The sequence below is a fragment of the Talpa europaea genome (genome assembly GCF_964194135.1).
Source record: "Talpa europaea genome assembly, chromosome: 1".
NCBI classification, from domain to species: Eukaryota; Metazoa; Chordata; class Mammalia; order Eulipotyphla; family Talpidae; genus Talpa; species Talpa europaea.
Genome location: NC_140073.1, coordinates 15,294,003 through 15,312,590, shown reverse-complemented (window position 1 = coordinate 15,312,590; position 18,588 = coordinate 15,294,003). Strand labels below are relative to the sequence as shown.

The 18,588-nt window shown below is 40.8% G+C and overlaps 1 protein-coding gene across 5 annotated transcripts in view; it reads left to right on the top strand.

Moving 5' to 3' along the window:
- Positions 1-18,588, top strand: part of TTC17 (tetratricopeptide repeat domain 17) — a gene marked incomplete at its 3' end in the record, with an annotated part of 94,432 nt that overhangs the window by 47,630 nt on the left and 28,214 nt on the right. For 3 of the 5 annotated variants that reach the window (XM_084246089.1, XM_084246090.1, XM_084246088.1), the window contains 2 exons: positions 17,310-17,569; positions 17,671-17,824. In XM_084246089.1, the coding sequence (XP_084102215.1) occupies positions 17,310-17,569; positions 17,671-17,824 (414 nt within the window). Of the gene's footprint in view, positions 1-10,038; positions 10,210-17,309; positions 17,570-17,670; positions 17,825-18,588 lie in introns of all 5 variants that reach the window. The other 2 variants (XM_084246091.1, XM_084246087.1) reach the window with 1 other exon arrangement.

Here is an 18,588-nt window from a genome sequence, read left to right as displayed (position 1 = left end):
TTTCACTTTCATGAACAAAATGGGTTGGTGACTTTGTTTTTCACCACAACCTGAGGCAATAGGTTATGGTTTTACACATGGTTTTTTCTAGTGCTTTTACACATCAGCCTCTGAAACATTTCCAATATGTTTAAATACTTCTTGGTTTTTAATGTGAACTTTTTGTCTGATGATAAGAAATTGTTGTTTGTTTATATTTGAACAAGGAGCCTCTTGGCCCCTGCCTAAGATCTTGCCACAGTAATCCTCCAGTGATTATAGATTGTTAACCTCTCTAAATATTATCTAAGAAAAGTGAACTTTGGTACTGAATATAATCTTCTAAAGCAGTAGATTGTTTCTTTCAACCAGAGGAACCTGGGTGTGACTTATTTATTTGTTCATTTAACTGATACCTTTTGTGTCCCAAGCACAGTTCTAAGAACTGGAAACCAATAGCAGAACAGTTCCAGGCCCTGTGGAGATACATTCTGGTAGAGGGAAGCAGAGAGTAGGTAGTTAACATGTTAACATGTTTGTGTGTTAGAAGATGACCGCTGTGGGGGAAATGGGAGAATTGGTTGAGATTTAAATTGCTTTGTTAATGGAGACCCCATTGAGAAAGTGACATTTGAGCAAATGCTTGGAGAAGGTGAGGGGTGGGCCATGCCATCATATAGAACGAGAGCATTTCAGGCAGAGAAAATGGTGATTGCAAAGGCTTATTCAAGGACCAACAAGAAGGCCTGTATGGATGCACTAGAGTTATGGGAAGTGACAGCAGAGATGAATAGGAGGAGGGTAGAGCCACATCGTCTCCCCCTTGCAGACATTCTGATAATTTGAACTATTATTCTAAGAGAGAGATGTATGATTTGAAAGGTTTAAGCAGGAGAGAAAATATGATCTGATTTACACTTTAACAGAATGCCTGTGGCTGCTCTGTGAAGCTGCTTGTGGTGGGTAAGGACAGAAGGAGAAAGACTTGTGAGGATGCTGTTTCAGACATATAGCTGAAAGGTGGTTTCATTGGTGCCTGCAGCATGGGAGGAGGGAAGGTGAGAAGCAGTCATCATGTTTGGGTTATATTTTATAGGTAGAACCAGTGAGACTCTATAGAGGGCATGTAGAAAATTAAAGAAGTTGGTGGTGACTCCTAAGTCTGGTACTTTGGCAACCAGGTGTTATTTAATGAGACTTTTTAATAACTAGGGGTAATAATAGAAAGTCACAGAGGAAGGGAGAAAAACAAGTTTGTTTTGGTTGTGTTCACTTTGACTTGCCTATTCAGTGTTCAGTGAGGTGATATGTAGTCATTTGGCTGTATAGGTGTCCTGATGGACAGAATAGCGAAATCCAGGCTAGAGATGATCATCTGTATGTCATGGGCATATGAATAGTTTTTAAAATGACAAGCTTGGTTGCTGTTACCTCATCGATAGCATAAAAAGCAGAGTAGGTCAAAGATTAATTCCTAGGGTATTCCAGCCAACATTTTGCAGTCTAGAAAAGAAAGGACAGTAAAAAAGTAGCCAGTAAAATAGGAAACTAGACAAATGTTTTGTCCCAGAAGCCAAGTGAAGCAAGTGTTTCGGGAAATGATGGAATCCTTGTCGTAACATATGTACGTATCTTGAGAGGTAGACTCGGAGGAACACAAAAGAGTAAACCCCTGGATTTAGGACCATGGAGGTTGTTGGCAGTCTTGTAAAAGCCAGTACAAAATGGGTTGTGAAGGAGGTGAGGATGTGGGAATGACCAGCAACCCTTTTCAGGAATTTGCTATACTGAAGAGGAGAAAAATGTGATGGTCATCAGAGAAAATGTGGGATTGAAGATAGTTGTTTCCAGTTTTGTTGTTCAAAAAATGAAATGCATTGCAGCCTGCTTCCATAGGAATGATACAGTAGAGAGGGAGACTTGAAGATGCAGAAAAGAGAAACTGATTATAGCAGCAGCATTCTTGGATGGGAGGCAATGAGAGCCAAAGTACACGTGTAGGACTCCTTACCTAGGAGCAGGGACAATGTAAGGATAGGTGGAGGCACATCCAAAGACTGAATGGTGAGATTTCTGATTGTTTCTTAGTGATATAAGATGGGAGTTGTCAAATGAGAGAAAAGAGTGGAGGAGTGCTGGAGATAGGAGAAGATGGAAAACAACAGGCTCTGTCTTTTTTTCATGATCATGGTCTGACTAACCGTGTACTCTGAGCTCTCTGTAATGGTTAAGAGATAGATTAGACTTAAATGGCAAATTAGCTGATATTTCGAGTTTGAACTACTAAGAATACCTAGTAATAAAGAGCAATTAACTTATTTCCGTCCAGTGTTTACCCAGAATGCTTGCCCATTCAACACACATGTCTAAATATAGATCTACTTTTAAGGTCCATAGCTCCCAAACCATGGAGGGTGCAGGAGAAAGGAGTAGTTTGATCCAGTAGAAGCTGACATACGTAATAGGTAGCCTTGATTTTCTCACCTACTATCAGCACTGTTTTTTGTAAAAGCTACAAACAAATGTTAATTGTTGACCTTCACTTAAAAAGTTACATTTGTGAGTAATTCTGGAAGAATCTATTGAATTTGTTTCCCCATCATTTTTGCATGAAACAAATTTCCCTACACTGAAGTCAGCCAGAGATTCAAATTAAATCACAAAAATAATAACCACCATCACTATGGCAGTTAATTTTCTTTTTTTTTTTTAAAGATTTATTTATTTATACAAGCACTGGGTACAGTCAGAAGCGCAGGAGGGTGAGAGAATTCACCAGAGCCAGAGCGGGGAGCAGAGCAGGCAGAAGGACCGAGGTACCCTGCTGAGGGGAGCAGCGGGCAGCAGGAGAGGTCTGCGCGCCATGTGGGACCCTCCTCCGGTGGCCGGGGAGCAGCTGGGGATCGAACTGGCGCTGCAGAGGCTGCCGGCAGCTTCACAACCCAGCACTCAACCGCCGCGCCACCTGGGAGGCCCTAATTTTCTTTCTTGGTCAATGTAGTTTCCACATGGAGAAATCCGTTGGAGTAAACTTTCAGTGAATGTTTCAGTTCCTTTGTTTAGAGATCTAGCCTGATTTTTCACATTCCTAGAGCAAGTTAGAGCCGCCACGAGCGTGGATTCCATCACGAGAGTCCTTTCTTGCTCGGTCTGCATGTCAGGTGTCTATCTCAGCTGGCACTGACTTAGCTCCCTTGTGCTTTAGTCACTGAAGAGAAGGCTACATGACAAGAGACCAGATTTCCGGCCAGTTCACCTATTTCTCCTTTGAAAGGAGCCAGGAGACAGATCTATAGAAGCCAGTACAGCTCTGGGTTCCTGGGCAGAGCAGAATCCTTACCATGTGAAAACAGAGTGGTCCTGGCATAGAATTAATCTCCAGAACATGTAGGAAAAGGGAAATACACATTTTCTTTTTCTCTTTCAAACTCACTTCTGACTGATTCAGCTCACTAGGAGGGCATGCCGATGTCATCCTGAGTTTGCCAATTTCAGGCCTTTAGTATGGCCTGTTTTCTGTCTGGCATTGTACTTTAAGATCAATCATTACATAACCATGACTTTAAAGGCTCCTGCAAGGATTTTCACTGAGCAATCGTTGCTGAATGAGAACGTGCCTTAGGAGCCATTACTTCAGTCAAAATAATTCCTCTTATCTCTCCTAAGGAGAGGACAACACAGGGCAGAGGATCTGAGCCATCTTCACTTGTCTCTTGGGTACAGTGATATACCCTGAAAACTCAGAACCTAGGTTTCACTCAAATTCTAGTTCCATATGCCGACAGTAGCCTTGATTTCCTTAATGGCATATCCCAAGAATCTTCTCACAGTAGGGCCGATGCATATCTCTCCATTTCAAATAAACAGCATAGACACAGAGAAGTTGATTTGCCCGTGTTCACTGGTCAGGCTGTAGCTAAGGCAGGGTTTGAACTCACACCGTGGACTGTGTTCCTCATGGGCCAGCTGCGCTGGCTACTGTAGGACTATCACACCTCTGAAGGTGGAGATCGTAAAGGTATCTTTTACCTGCAATGTTTCTTCCTTCCTCAAGGGTACCTCTTATTCTGCGTGGTATCCAAGTCTCACATGCCACCCACAGTTACAGTTTTCTGGTGATACTTTTTTCCTTTTTTTAAAAAAAATTTTTATTTATGCATACAAGAATTGGGGTGCAGGCCTGAGGAGTAGGGGGTGAGAGAATTCACCAGATACAGAGTGGGAATCAGAACAGGCGGATTGACTGAAATATATTACTGAGGGGAGCAGTAGGCAAGACAGGAGAGGTCTGCTGCCATGTGGGTCAGCTCCCTGGCCAGGATGGAACTCAGACTACAGTAGTTGGCAATAGCTTGACAGCTCTCAGACTTCACCCCTGCACTTCCAGTGAGGTCTTTCTGGTGATATTTTAAAGAAATTTTGCAAAACACTGGTGAGCAACTGAAAGAAACTTTCGGTCACCTCATGAGTTGTTTTGCTACCTGTTTTTATTTTTTTTTTTAAAGATTTATTTATTTATTATTTATACAAGCACTGGGTACAGTCAGAAGCGCGGGAGGGTGAGAGAATTCACCAGAGCCAGAGCGGGGAGCAGAGCAGGCAGAAGGAACGAAGTACACTGCTGAGGGGAGCAGCGGGCGGCAGGAGAGGTCTGCGCGCCATGTGGGACCCTCCTCCGGTGGCCGGGGAGCAGGCGGGGATCGAACTGGCGCTGCAGAGGCTGCGGGCAGCTTCACAACCCAGCGCTCAACCGCTGCGCCACCGGGGAGGCCCTGCTACCTGTTTTTAAAGCTATCCTTCATTGGAGAAATACCCTTACCTTATGAGGTAGCTACGATTAACATACAGTAACATAGTCACATGTTCGTTGTAAATTACCTATTTACAAAAAACATTACTTTCAAAATTATGAGCATAATTTTGAGTGCAGTTGAGTAGGAAGATTAAAAGATCAGTGTTTTCTGTATTTTCCCTCCAGGTACTTGCTACTTGGTTGAATGTGTCAGGATGTGTCCTATAAGGTAACTTTTCTAAAAGGTAGAAGAAAGGAGACTTCAGAGTATAATACAATCCTATTAGAGCAGCAATAATATCTTTAGAATATTTCACTTTTCATGAAGACCATTTTTCTAACATCTGTTCCTTTGCCTTCAGCAAATAAAATGCAAATTTGAATTCTGTTCCCTTTACTAATCAGTTAATTTTTATTTATGTCTTAGGAATTCATTAAATAATAGGCAGTATAGGAGTATTTCACTTTATTTGTCATATGAAAAAAAGTATGCTAGAGAGAGAAAGATTTGGGGGAAAGACTGAAGCAAAAGTAGCAACCCAAAGGGAGTTGCTGAACAAAAAGAGGTAAGGGTCGATGTAACTTGACATAGTATTATAGTCTATTTTCATAGTATATGGCATGAATTCACACCATGTACCCAAAAATGTCATTTAGAAAGCATAGAGCTGACTGAAGTTTTTTGTTTCCGTTTGTTAGGGGTATTTTTATATAATTTCTAAATATTTCAGGATATAGATATGCTGAGAAGTTTAATCTGAATTAATTGCTATTTTTTTCCAAAAGACTGATAGAAATAAACTGTATACTGCCTCCAGCATATCCCCCCTCCCCTACCATTACACATACATTGGAAATTAGATTAATACCTTTATCAGTTCTAAGAGCCAGTTGAACATGTAGAGATTCTGTGTTGGCTATAGCTAGAAGGCCTTATTAAAATAAATTATGTTGGGATAACTTCTTTGCAACTTTTCAGGGAGACAGGAGTAATAATAGCCATTTTCCATGTTCTGGGCAATGGTATCGCTCTTTGCACTTAATTTCAACACCTAATGACGTGGACACTATTATGACACTCAGTTTGCAAATGAGGAAGCTGCTACACAAAGCAGTTAAAAATAACTTGCCCTTCATCACACACCTAGAAAGCAGTAGAAACAGTATTTGAGCTCACTTAGCCTGACTCCAGTTTTTGCCTTTACCCACTGTGCTCTTAGACTAAAGGAATGACAGGAGGGCCTCCCCGGTGGCGCAGCGGTAGAGCGCTGGGTTGCAAAGCTGCCCGCAGCCTCTGCGGCGCCGGTTCGATCCCCGGCTGCTCCCCGGCCACCGGAGGAGGGTCCCACATGGCGCGCAGACCTCTCCTGCCGCCCGCTGCTCCCCTCAGCAGTGTACTTCGGTCCTTCTGCCTGCTCTGCTCCCCGCTCTGGCTCTGGTGAATTCTCTCACCCTCCCGCGCTTCTGACTGTACCCAGTGCTTGTATAAACAAAAAAAAAAAAAAAAAAAAAACAAGCAAACAAATAAAAAAAAAATGCCTCTATTAAAAAAAAAAAACTTAAAAAAAAAATAAAGGAATGACAGGAGCCTGTGATTAGTTTTCATGGTTAATTTTACTTAATTGACTCTAGTAGCTCTCAACTTATTTGTGGCATTTTTTAAATTATTATAATTAACCCTAAAGAATCCTAAGATACCCAACCAGGTATCTCTTACCAACTTATTAGATTCAGAGGGTAAGAATTCTAACTATTAGTTACCCAATTCTAGTTAGAAAATAAAAATAAATGTTTATTTATTAATAATAATAGGAGTTCCTGAGAGCTCTGAAAACTTCTTTACCCACAGGATAAATTGTTCCTTTATCCCTTAGGAGACTTATGATTTGACAAGCATTATTAAATATTTAGTTATTTTCCAGAACATCCAGATCAGACAGGTTAATATTAATAATTCAATTTCTGTAGACAGGACTCTCAGCACAGAAAGGGGTGTTGGTATGTCTACGATCTCGTAGCAATTCCATAATCAGAAATACCCTCTTTGGAGTTTTATCGTTAGTTGGTATTGCTTTAATGTCTTACGCCTAAGAAAAACCAAACTACCAGATGCTAAATGAATTAGATGCTAAATGCCTTGCAAGCAAATACAGAGCATTAAGCACAGAAAAGTATTTCCATTTTCACTTGGGATCTTGTTATCTAAAGCATTTCACTTAAATCATGTAGTTACTTTTTGTAAAAAATTCGTAATTTCAAGGTTAGATCAAGGCATAGAATATTCTCATTTTTGTGTCAGCAAAAAATAATAGTCACATACATGAAAGATGACGTCTTTCCATTTCCCCTCTCCAACCTTGCCTTGTGTTTCTTTAATGAGAACATCATCTGCACCTCTGCTGAGAAGACAAGTAATATTTTTCCACATAGGCAACTTTTTTTAGTTCCCTTTTGAGCCGGAGTATCACTACCGTAGTCCAAAGAACAGAAACTTTCCTTCTAAGGTGCTTCAGTTCTCCCTCATTCAACTGGAAGGTTTAATTAAAAATTAGGCAACTCAACTTTCTATTCTTAGCCTATTTATGTAAATCACATCAGAACTCTCAGCGAGTCTGTTTTTAACTCAACACAACAAAATATTAACAGTTCTAATCTTAATGCATGCAGTTTTTACTTCATCATTTTCATTCTGCTTCCAAGAAATAATGCAAATTTCTTATTCATCCTTTTATTCCTCCAGTTCTCCCTGATCCCTTTTTCTGCCCTCCCTCTGAGAGATGTTGACCTCAATTTCCTGGGTTGGAGGACAAGACATTCTTAGAATGCACAGGCTTGCTTCCAGAGGGTGTCTGGGTTTGAGGTCATGCAGGAGGACTAATTTTAGCGTCAAGATCTTATGCATATCATATCTTGTAAATTACCTATAAAGCAGTTTTCAGTATTGCAGACATTTAAAAAGATGAAACCAATTAAATTTTTATAGTGGGAAGAGAGTGGGAGAGAAAAATAAGAGATGCAAAGGTTGGAGGAGGAAGTCAACTGCAGGAAACAGCTAGAACTACACCAGGTTCCAGTCTTCAGGACTTGTCCTTTGCTTTTGTAATAAAAAGTTTTACTCATCCCGTGTCGAGGTGAAAAATGCGTAAGAGGCAATTTCACCAAAGCCGAAAGCGGACTATTCACTGTTTACTTGTTTTTTTTAAATTATCAGCGTTATCACCATTATTTCCTCTCTGCTTTTAATAATCATGCTTACTTATATCCCAATTAAGAATTGGTTCTGAGAAGTATGATCTTCATCGTAAATGTTAGTCCATTAGGTGTGTGCAGAGTCGCTATTGCTCTGTTTTAATGTTCTTAAGCTTCCTTTCCCGATACGTTACCTGCACATGGTAGATGATAAAGGTAGAAGTGGAGGAGGCAAGTCAGCGGTCTGTGCTCACAGAAGAATCTGGAGAAAGACAGCAGCACCATTGTGTTTGGCTTCTTTCTCTAGCCCTCTGTAGGTACACATGGGGTCTCTTTTTCTGTCAAATTGCCTCCCAAACACAAACGAGAATTCCCGTTGCTGTTCCTGTGTGCTCCATATCATTCCTTCCTGCCTAGAAAGCTGCCTTCTCTACATTTTCTACTGAAAAAGTAGCATTGACTAGTGCAAAGCCAAGAAGCTGTGTAGTAAGATGGAGCTGATTTGAGTCCCGGATCTACCACTTACTCTTTGACCTCAAGAAGCCACTTAATTTCACAGAGAATCCATTTCCTTCTCTGAATAATAGATCACAAAATTTTCCTTGAGGGTGAAATGGAAGAAAAAATACAAAGATTTTCAACAAATATTAGCCCCTTCCTGTTCCCCATTTTTAAGCCCTACCCTTCAGAATCTTAAGTTCTGCCTCTTCACATCTTACTCTGAAGTATTTATTACTACCTCGTTATTATCTGTTTTCTTAGATTTATTGTCTCCCCAAGTTGCTTGAGAGCTAAAGCTCTCTGGAAACAAAGACTCTTACATTCTGATGCAGCCTTGTTGAACATGCTGTCCCAGTTGTGTGGTAGCTAGAAATGGAAAGTGACTCTCTGTGTGTGACCCCCCTTATTAAACTCAATAAGACAGAAAGGTTTTGAGTCTGTTGCAATTTCTTGGCACAGTGAGAGAAATGGCCTGACAAGTGCTTTCTTAAACTTCTGGAATCTGAAAAGGAGTCACTACATTGCTGCAGAGCTGATAAAGCACATACATGTCTTTGAGACAATAGCCTAAACAGTCTTCTCGGGCATGTTTGACTGTTCTGGTAAAGGAGGGAAGTTTCATATACACTTTCATCTACCGAGTTGTCTTCTAAACCAAGCAAAAAGAATTGCCTTCTAATAGAAAAGCCATGGACTTCCACTGAGCATGTGTCTTCAGTGCCACAGAACGTGAGAGAACAGGAGGACACCTGGGAGCTCCCCCATCACTGCCACATGAGCCCTAACAGCTCAACAATAAACTTCTCTGCTGGGAGAATGGCCACCAGGTGGAACTGGAGAGTGTCCATGTAAACACACAGACCCTACAGGTCCAAGCTCTTCAGCTCACTGGCAAAATTGTAGCAGAGTTTAGGCTCCATGTACATAGTCCAAAAGTATAAGAGAGCGCTAGAAACACAGTGACACTCTGGTAAATCTTTATCTACTAGACCAGAACTTGTTTTCCAAAAGTAAAGCAAGCACCTTTGTGTTACTGCCGTCTTAAATGTGGATTCTCTGCCACCACCATCCCCTCGTAAGTCCTTCAGTGTTAAATTATAAAGCCTTACCTATTGATATATCTTTCATTTTAAGGTATGATGTGAGAATGGTATATTTCTCTGCTATAATTCTTCTATCTCCAGACTTATTCAGGTACTGATCTGTCATTTCTCACCTTTGAAAGGCACATTCAAAGTAACCTTTTTTATGTTATTGACTTTCACAGAAAAAGTTCAGTCTTTCATTATGAATGGAATGAGATCTTGGGCTTGATCTTTGGTATAGTTTCCTCCCCTCCCCCCAATACTTGGTTCTTACAATAGCCTATCAGGTGAAACTTGAACTTAACTGTAAATTCTTGAATCACAATAATGATCTGACTTCGGGCACTCCAGCACACTGATTTTTGGATATTTTGCCTGACAAAAACTAACAGTGTCACCATTTTTGCTCTTCTTGATACTTGGGGACCGTGAGCTATGGGATACACAGAGAGAAGTTTCTAATGTGCTGTATCTGTGTCTCTTGTCATTGAGGTAATTGTCATGTGAAAACCCTGGACAACAGCCATGACAAACAGAAATATTTTGACAACTCACAGTCACTGGATGCGGCTGAAGAAGAGCCCCCTGAGACAGGAGCAGTGGAGGACCCTGTACTCTCTGTTGAGAATTCAGGGAGGGACTCAGATGCCCTTAGACTTGAAAGTAAGTTGATTTGACCTGAGCTGTGCTTCTGGGGTAAAATCAACTCTCAAGCTTTAAGCTTAGGCTTTTCTCTACTTTCAAGAGTTTGTTATACCGCCTTTTGACAGTCATGCATTTTGTTGCAGAATCAAGAGGGTGCCCCTCAGAGGGTGAGGCAGAAGACAAGCTATAATGTGAAAATGCTCTTCACACGTCTTTCTTGTTTCTCCACCTCGCTGTCTTCTTTTGCTAGAACAGATTTGATTAATTTATTAATTAATAAATTCTGTTTTCTTAAGGTCATTAGTCTATTGAAGTCATCGAATAAAAGGAAAATATGTTGTACTGAACAGGTCTGGTTAAGATCACTTCTCAGTTCAGAATAGTCAGAATGAATGACTTCTTTTTAGTACTCATCCTGCTTAACCACGTCGCTGCATTTGGAACTGTACACAAATACCCACTTCTTGAGCTGCTTTTCTCCTTCCTCTGTTGCCTCTGGCAGAGCACTTGCTCTTGCCTCTTCTGTTGTTATTAGAATGTCTTTCATTTTTCTTGACTTATTCTTTACTGTGCCCTTTATTTGTTGGGTTTCCCAGGATCTTAACCTCAGTCTTCTTTCCTTACCCCTCTGTGTTCTTTCTTGGTGTTTCAGATACGTTTGTGTATACCAGTACCTCCAAATCTCTGCTTTCAGCTAAGACATTCTCTACAACTCCAGATCTTACTTCCACTTTTTTTAATGGTCTCTTTATCAGGATATTCAACAAGTCATTTCAAATTTAACATACCAAATTTCGCCATTTCCTGAACTGCTTCTAACTCCTATATTCCGGGCCTCCCCGGTGGCGCAGCGGTTGAGCGCTGGGTTGCAAAGCTGCCCGCGGCCTCTGAGGCGCCGGTTCGATCCCCGGCTGCTCCCCGACCACCAGAGGAGGGTCCCACATGGCGCGCAGACCTCTCCTGCCGTCCGCTGCTCCCCTCAGCAGTGTACTTCGGTCCTTCTGCCTGCTCTGCTCCCCAGTCTGGCTCTGGTGAATTCTCTCACCCTCCCGCGCTTCTGACTGTACGAAGTGCATGTGTAAACAGAACAAACAAACAAATAAATAAATAAATAAAACATGCCTCTATAAAAAAAAAAATAATAATAATAATAACTCCTATATTCCTACACTGTTTATGGCATCACAACTCCTCAGTCACTACAATAGCCAGCCAGTCCTAGACCTGTTGAATCTATGATCTCTCGCTAATGCATCTCCCACTGCTTGAATTCAGACTTTCTTCATTTCTGTCTGGGCCATTACAATAAACTCATAACTGAGTTCACCATATCTAGCCTCCTACTTCAGTCTGTGTATTATGCAGAGTACTTGTAAAAGAGAATGAGAGAGAGATCTGTAATTGGTACAGCCCCCGTTACCAATTTCTTGTGTGTCCAAAGAGTTGTTTCTAGGGCCTCCCCTGGTGGCACAGGCAGTTGAGCGCAGCGCTGTGAAGCTGTCCGCATCCTCTGCAGTGCCAGTTCTATCTTGGCCGGCCAGCGAGGGTCCCACTTGGCACGGCAGACCTCTCCTGTCTCGCCCGCTGCTCCCCTCAGCAGTGTATTTCGTCAATCTGCCTGTTCTGTTCCCCGCTCTGTCTCTGGTGAATCCTCTCACCCTCCCGGCATCTGGCCTGTACCCCGATTCTTGTATAAATAAATAAATAGGGCCTCCCCGGTGGTGCAGCGGTTGAGCGCTGGGTTGCGAAGCTGCCCACAGCCTCTGCAGCGCTGGTTCGATCCCCGGCCATAGGGTGAGGGTCCCACATGGCGTGCAGACCTCTCCTGTCGCCTGCTGCTCCCCTCAGCAGTGTACTTCGTCAGTCTGCCTGTTCTGCTCCCCGCTCTGGCTCTGGTGAATTCTCTCACCCTCCCGCTTTTCTGACTGTACCCAGTGCTTGTATAAATAAATAAATAAATCTTTTTTTTTAAAAAAAAAGGATATTTGAATAAATCTTTTAAAAAATAAAATCACATCTGATCAGGTAAGTGGCCTATGTTTAAAATTGTCAGTAGTTCTCTGTTACTTGTATGTCATAGTGTGGGAGATGAAGCAGTTCATCCCTTGGTTTTTCTCCACCTCTACCACCTACTACTAGTACCCTACGCAGCAGAAGTACAACCTTTTTACATTTCCCTTGCATGCCACACTGTTTTGAGTCTCTTTGTGTCTTTGACCAACCTGGGAATGGCCCATGCTTCCTCTTAGCTTTCTGTGGGTAACTCCTATACATCTCCAAGAGCCAGCTCAAATGTCACCTCCTCTGTGAAGCATTCATAAAGGTCTCCAAGCATTGAATTGCTTCATATGATGTCTTGTTCCTACTTTTTATCAAGGCATATTTCATACAGTATTAATTGCTTGTGTATCTTTGTCTCCCTTCAGATGATGAGCTGCTTATGCACCATGACCTATATCACTTTCTGTTCCTCTGTACAGTAAATATTTGTTAAAGTAATGAAACATGGCATTTGCCTTCCTGTGTGGGTTCGATTAACATACTTAGCAATTATAGGATCTTATGTTTCCTTCTAAGTGGCTTTGTATATAAAAAAATGATGTGTAAGAGAAGCAAAGTAGACCTCAAAGGGGAGTTGTGACCTTTACCTTTGCAGGTTTAGAAAATTAGTTTCATCATTTCTGCCAGAAATTATTGGATTTTTAAAAAAGACTCATTCCCACTTATTAACTCAAGAGATTGATTCTCAGACAGGATGGCCAATTTGTTCATAAATGATGGTGCTACTCCTCTCAGGTGCCTGTCAGCCCAATGTCTTTATCAGCCATCAGACTCCCACCCAACCAAATGTACACCATGAGGTTGCTTGATAAAATGAGAATCAATACCAGTGAAATTGAGTATAGTCAGGGTTGTTTCAGTTTATGGAAGCTGCTGTATTCCAGTATAGCTCCCTAGTGTCCAGAATGCTTGTGATCACCAAATTAGTCTTTTTCTAGGACACTTCAGAATATAACCCAACCAAAACCTTGCCCCTCTTTCCTTGTGTTTTGAATACATCAACACCTGAGACAGATTATAACCCGACTCTCCAGTTTCTTCAGGACTGTGTGTGTCTCCCCCCGCCCCCCGGCCCAGATCCATTCACTCTGCATCCTGGGGCCACAGCACAGCTGCCCTGTGTGGGGCTAGGTGTCGCCCAGGCCCTTCACGGCCATACAGACTACCTTAGAGTGGGTTCCTCTGCAGACTGCTGATTAACCCAAAGTATAATAATTGTTCTTATTAGTTTTACTCTCAGGTACCACATTCTCTTTACCTACTGTCTGTATTCTGGGAGTACCTTATTCTCCTGGATACTGATAGCAAGTCCAAATTCCTACCAGCAGGCTTCCTATAATGTGGTTCTCAGGGTCAGAAAAGCTCCATTGTTAAGTGCAAATAGTGAGTTATAAAGAGTCAAGCATAGACCATAGGAATTTTCAAAAATTATTTTTGGAAAAAATTTAAATACAAATAGTTAAACCTCTCCAGTAACCATAAGCTATTATGATAAGCTCTATTTTTTGTGATGCTTTACAATTTATAAAATATTGTGAATTACATAATAACATTATGAAATAGATATTATTACTAAACCCATTTCATGGATGAGAAAATTGAGAATCAGAGAATCTTAAGATATTCAGCAGGTGGCATAACTAAGCTCATTCCATACTCATGTCTTCCCATCCCATGTACTGTGTCCTTGGCCTGTGGTTCTCAGAAATAGGGATTAGATGGATTGATAGATTAGAACTTAGTTTTTTCATTGGTAAGGTTCATTTTTAAAGGAAACTACCATCTGCTTTTACCATTATTTTATAAAACAAAGACATCTTTGTCAAATGTCAAAAAAGTACAGTGATGATCTCAGAGTAAAAGTCTTTCGCAAAAGTAGATACCAACATGTGAGTATCTAGATGTGTGTGCATGTAACATAACTATACTGTACGCATTTCCCTTTTGTTTGTCTCATTTTGCTGGCCCTCTGTTCAAATCCTGCCTCCGGTCCTCTTCCTTCCTTTCATAAGCACTTTGTGAGTACACTCAAGTGCTTTTTTTCCTCTAGAAAAAAACATAAATGTTCTCTCATCGTTTGACAGATATAGTCTTGTGTCTCCAAATTGACTATAAATTGACATTTTTTAAAGATTTATTTATTAATGCACACAAGAACTGGGGTACAGGTCAGAGGTATAGGGGATGAGAGGATTCACCAGAGACAGAGTGGGATACAGAGTAGGTGGATCAACTGAAATACACTGCTGAGGGGAGCAGTGGGTGAGACAGGAGAGGTCTGCTGCACCGTGTGGGTCAGCTCCCTGGCCAGGGATTGAACTCATGCTGCAATGGCTGCCGATAGCTTCATAGTGCTGAGAGTTAACCCCTTACGCCACCAGGAAGGCCCCTAATTGTAAATTACATTCAATTCTTAAGCCTCACGTAGCTTAGGTTCACATGCTTTTTTGTACCTACATAATGTAGCTTATGACCTGGAGGTAGGCACATAGTAGGCTTTAAATACATAAAGATTGGTTGTTTTTTTCTAACTCATAGCACAAACCTGTGACCTGCCCCTTCCTCTCCTTTGTTTAGTATTGCCCTTTAGGAATGGTGTCACCCCAAGCCCCTTTGAAAAGGTCTGATGGCTGCCGGCAACGGGAGTCTGCAGCAAGTTCCATTGTCTCTTAATGTAAATGTTGATTTCCATCAATAAAAGCCCCATTCTCTAAGAACTTATTAATAAGGACATATATCACCATACGGTAAGGTCACAGGGAAGCATTAAACTTTGGGAACTGGGCTTGCAGAACTCTTTGCAACTGAACACCACCAATGTTTTCTAAATGCAGTTACTGAATGGAAATGAGACTTTCAGACACAGCGTCTGTATGCTGGTCTAACTGCACACTGGGGAATTAGTTACCTACAGTTTCCCTTTGGCAAAAGCCGCTTTTCTTTAAGCCCATATTCTTGGTTATGACCAAATCTATCAAAAATCCTTTCCCGTCTCAGAACCAAGGGCAAGGAATCCCATGGTAGCCATAGGAGAAGGAAGGAGAGAAAGCTAAATTAACATGAGGAATATCTAGAGACAGATCTGTTGCTACAAGTCAGATGCCAGGCAGTTTTTCTAATTAAGTTGCTATTTGGGGTCTCTGCAGCAGCCATGTCCAGCTGCTTTCTTGGGTTAGCTGTTGAAAAGTTTATAAATCATACAGCGTGCTGGACACCATGCTAAGGCATGCAGAGCGTCTGCCTCTCTGTTGTTTACCATTCAGCTAGGGTGACAGTAACTTAATACATGACAAGGTAACTTTAGAGTTTAAAAAATCTCGGATCACTAGCAGGACAAGACACAGGCAGGAACAGCAGATCCTTGGGAACCTTACTAACCAGATTACTCTTGAGTTCCTATTTTTTCTACAGCTATTTGAACTTGCTCTGTGCCAGACACAATGTTAGACATTTGGAATAAGATAGAAACTAAAAATTAGAACTCTTTGTCAACCCTACATTTATACTAGGGGCTGAACAATTTAGGCAAATAACCACCACTCCTATCTGAATATCCTAAAGAAAAAGCTTTTGCAAGCCATCTTAATTTATGCCTGTCTTGGAACTCTACTAATAGTAATTATTAAGCAATAGAAGCCAACAGTTTGGCTCAGAAAACCTAAAAGGAACTTGCTTGAAAGGACAGTAATACATTTTATAGTTACTCATTAACAAATGGAAGAACCCTGTAACTTTTTCAAGGAAGAATAATAGAGCTTTCTAGTAGTACTCCTAGCTTAACAATAGACTGTCCCACTTTCAGGAGTAGAAAGTAGAACAGGAGATATGCCACCAGAGCTAAGAGTGACAATGAGACCTTCAGTGAGTCACACTCGAAACTTGAAGTTGTTTTTATCCATCTTCCACATCCCAGGCTTCTTCAGAAGCATTTCTAAGATGGGTTTCTCTCTATGACGGTAGGTCTTGTTGGTATGGATGTGATATTCCTGACCATGACCTCCTTAATACCATATTAGAAATCACTGAGCAAGCTAGTTACTACCAATTGGAAATTATTGGTCTGGCATAAGTAGGATAACGTAGACTGGCATTTTGTGAGCAGGTTACCCACTGGGTTCATATCATAGAAGTTCATATTCCATTCTGGTTTTTTGTTTTTGTATTCTGCCTACTTGCAAAAAGAATTGGGGATGATTTTCATGGAACACACAATATAACTCAGCCATTAATTCAAAATAAATAGCAAAAGTTAAGTAGTAAAACATTTATTTAAAAAAGGAAAACATTCTATTAAGAAACTCAGACTAATTTTGCCCTAAATTTCCTACTTATCTAAGCATAGAGGGGAATTTGTGGGTTTTCGTAACCTTCCTTGTATCAAATGGGAACATTGATTTCTCCAGAGAGAATTTTTACTGCCTCATTGTACTGAGAAAAATCTATATGAGTCTTTACATAAAGAACTTGAGCTATATAACAAATATCTTGATAACCATTTAGAAAAAAAATTACATTAGTATATTGCTATTTTCTTATATTAGCAATTAGTAAAAATGTAGGTCTTCATGTGAAATTAAGATAACTTCCCATTTAACAAATCATTCAGTTAAAGCAATTGGACTATAAGATCTCGATATGCAACTATGATATTTCACACGCTATTTGATTATAAGAATCCCACATACTACATAAATAACATCATAATTAACATCATCTTTGACATCTGTGTTTTCTATGTCTAGATGGATTGTTTTGTTTTGTTTTCCAAACAAAATATATACCTATTTACATATATAAGATAGCTGCATATATCAGATACATATTTAACTGTCCTCATGTTCCCCAGTGGTATACTCAAACTGCTGTCAGGTGATGAAGATGATAATTTTATTATGAATTTTGAGAATGCTGTATTTTTATATTTTTTAATGAAGATGGGCTATAGGAGAGCCTCTAAGCAGGACCAAAACTTTTCTAAAAAGACAATGTTGGAGTCCCTCGAGTACTTGACTGAGTACTATCTAATTTTTAATAACATGCCGGCCCTTGAATTTCAGGTACAGTGGTTGAGGAAAGCAATGGTTCTGATGAGATGGAGAATTCAGATGAAACAAAAATGTCAGAAGAGATATTGGCTTTGGTGGATGAATTTCAACAGGCATGGCCTCTGGAAGGCTTTGGGGGAGCACTAGAGATGAAAGGGCGGCGTCTGGACTTGCAGGGCATACGGGTTCTGAAGAAAGGTCCCCAGGATGGAGTGGCCAAAAGCTCTTGCTATGGAGACTGCAGAAGCGAAGATGATGAAGCAACAGAATGGGTGAGAGTTTGCAGTCTTATTCCTAAAGCCACCAATACCCACAGCCATTGACAGATTGGATAATTGGTCTCATTTATCCCTAACCTGTTTCTGTTTCACAGATCACATTCCAGGTCAAACGTGTAAAGAAACCCAAAGGAGATCATAAGAAAACACCTGGGAAAAAGGTAGAATCAAATCAAGCAGAAAATGTTCATCGCTACCAAACAAACCTAGAGATCACCGGTCCAAAGGTGGCATCTCCTGGGCCACAAGGTAAAGTTGAACGTTCGCTATGCCAGTTTCTTTCAGATTTCATGGTATCTGTTCTCACAAAGGATGTGTTCGTTACTTGAAGTAAATTAGATGAGAAGGTAATTTGGTCAAGTGAGCAAGACGCCATTGATTGGTATAAAATTTCTTGATATTTACTTGATATTTTTTACTAACATAGGCTGTTTGAATCATTTTCTGATCATCTTGAACCTAAATATCCTAGTGTTTCTTAGCTCAACAGTCCAATTTCACATGTTAAAATGTGGGTTTGAGACACACTCCCTGGGTTCAAACACCGTTCAGCCATTTTTTTCCCTGTGCCTCATTTTGCTTATTTACAAGATGGGGATAGTTATCATTTACTTTACAGAGTAGTTATGAGGATTATGTGAATTTCTACATGTAAAATGCTTTATTTTTTTTTAAAGATTTATTTATGCATACAAGAACTGGAGTACAGGACAAAGGTGTGGGGTGTGAGAGGATTCACCAGAGACAGAGTGGGGAACAGAACAGACAAATTGACTGAAATACACTGTTGAGGGGAGCAGCAGGTGAGTCAGGAGAGGTCTGTTGCACCATGTGGGTAGCTCCCTGGCTGGGCATCAAATTCCTGTTGCAGTGGCTGTGGATAGCTTCAAAGGTTGCATCTTAACCCCTTGCACCACCAGGGAGGCCCTAAAATGCTTTAAATAAACAGGACACACAGGGATCAATAAACATTAACTCTCCTGTGACATTTCTGTGTGTCAGATGTCTCCATA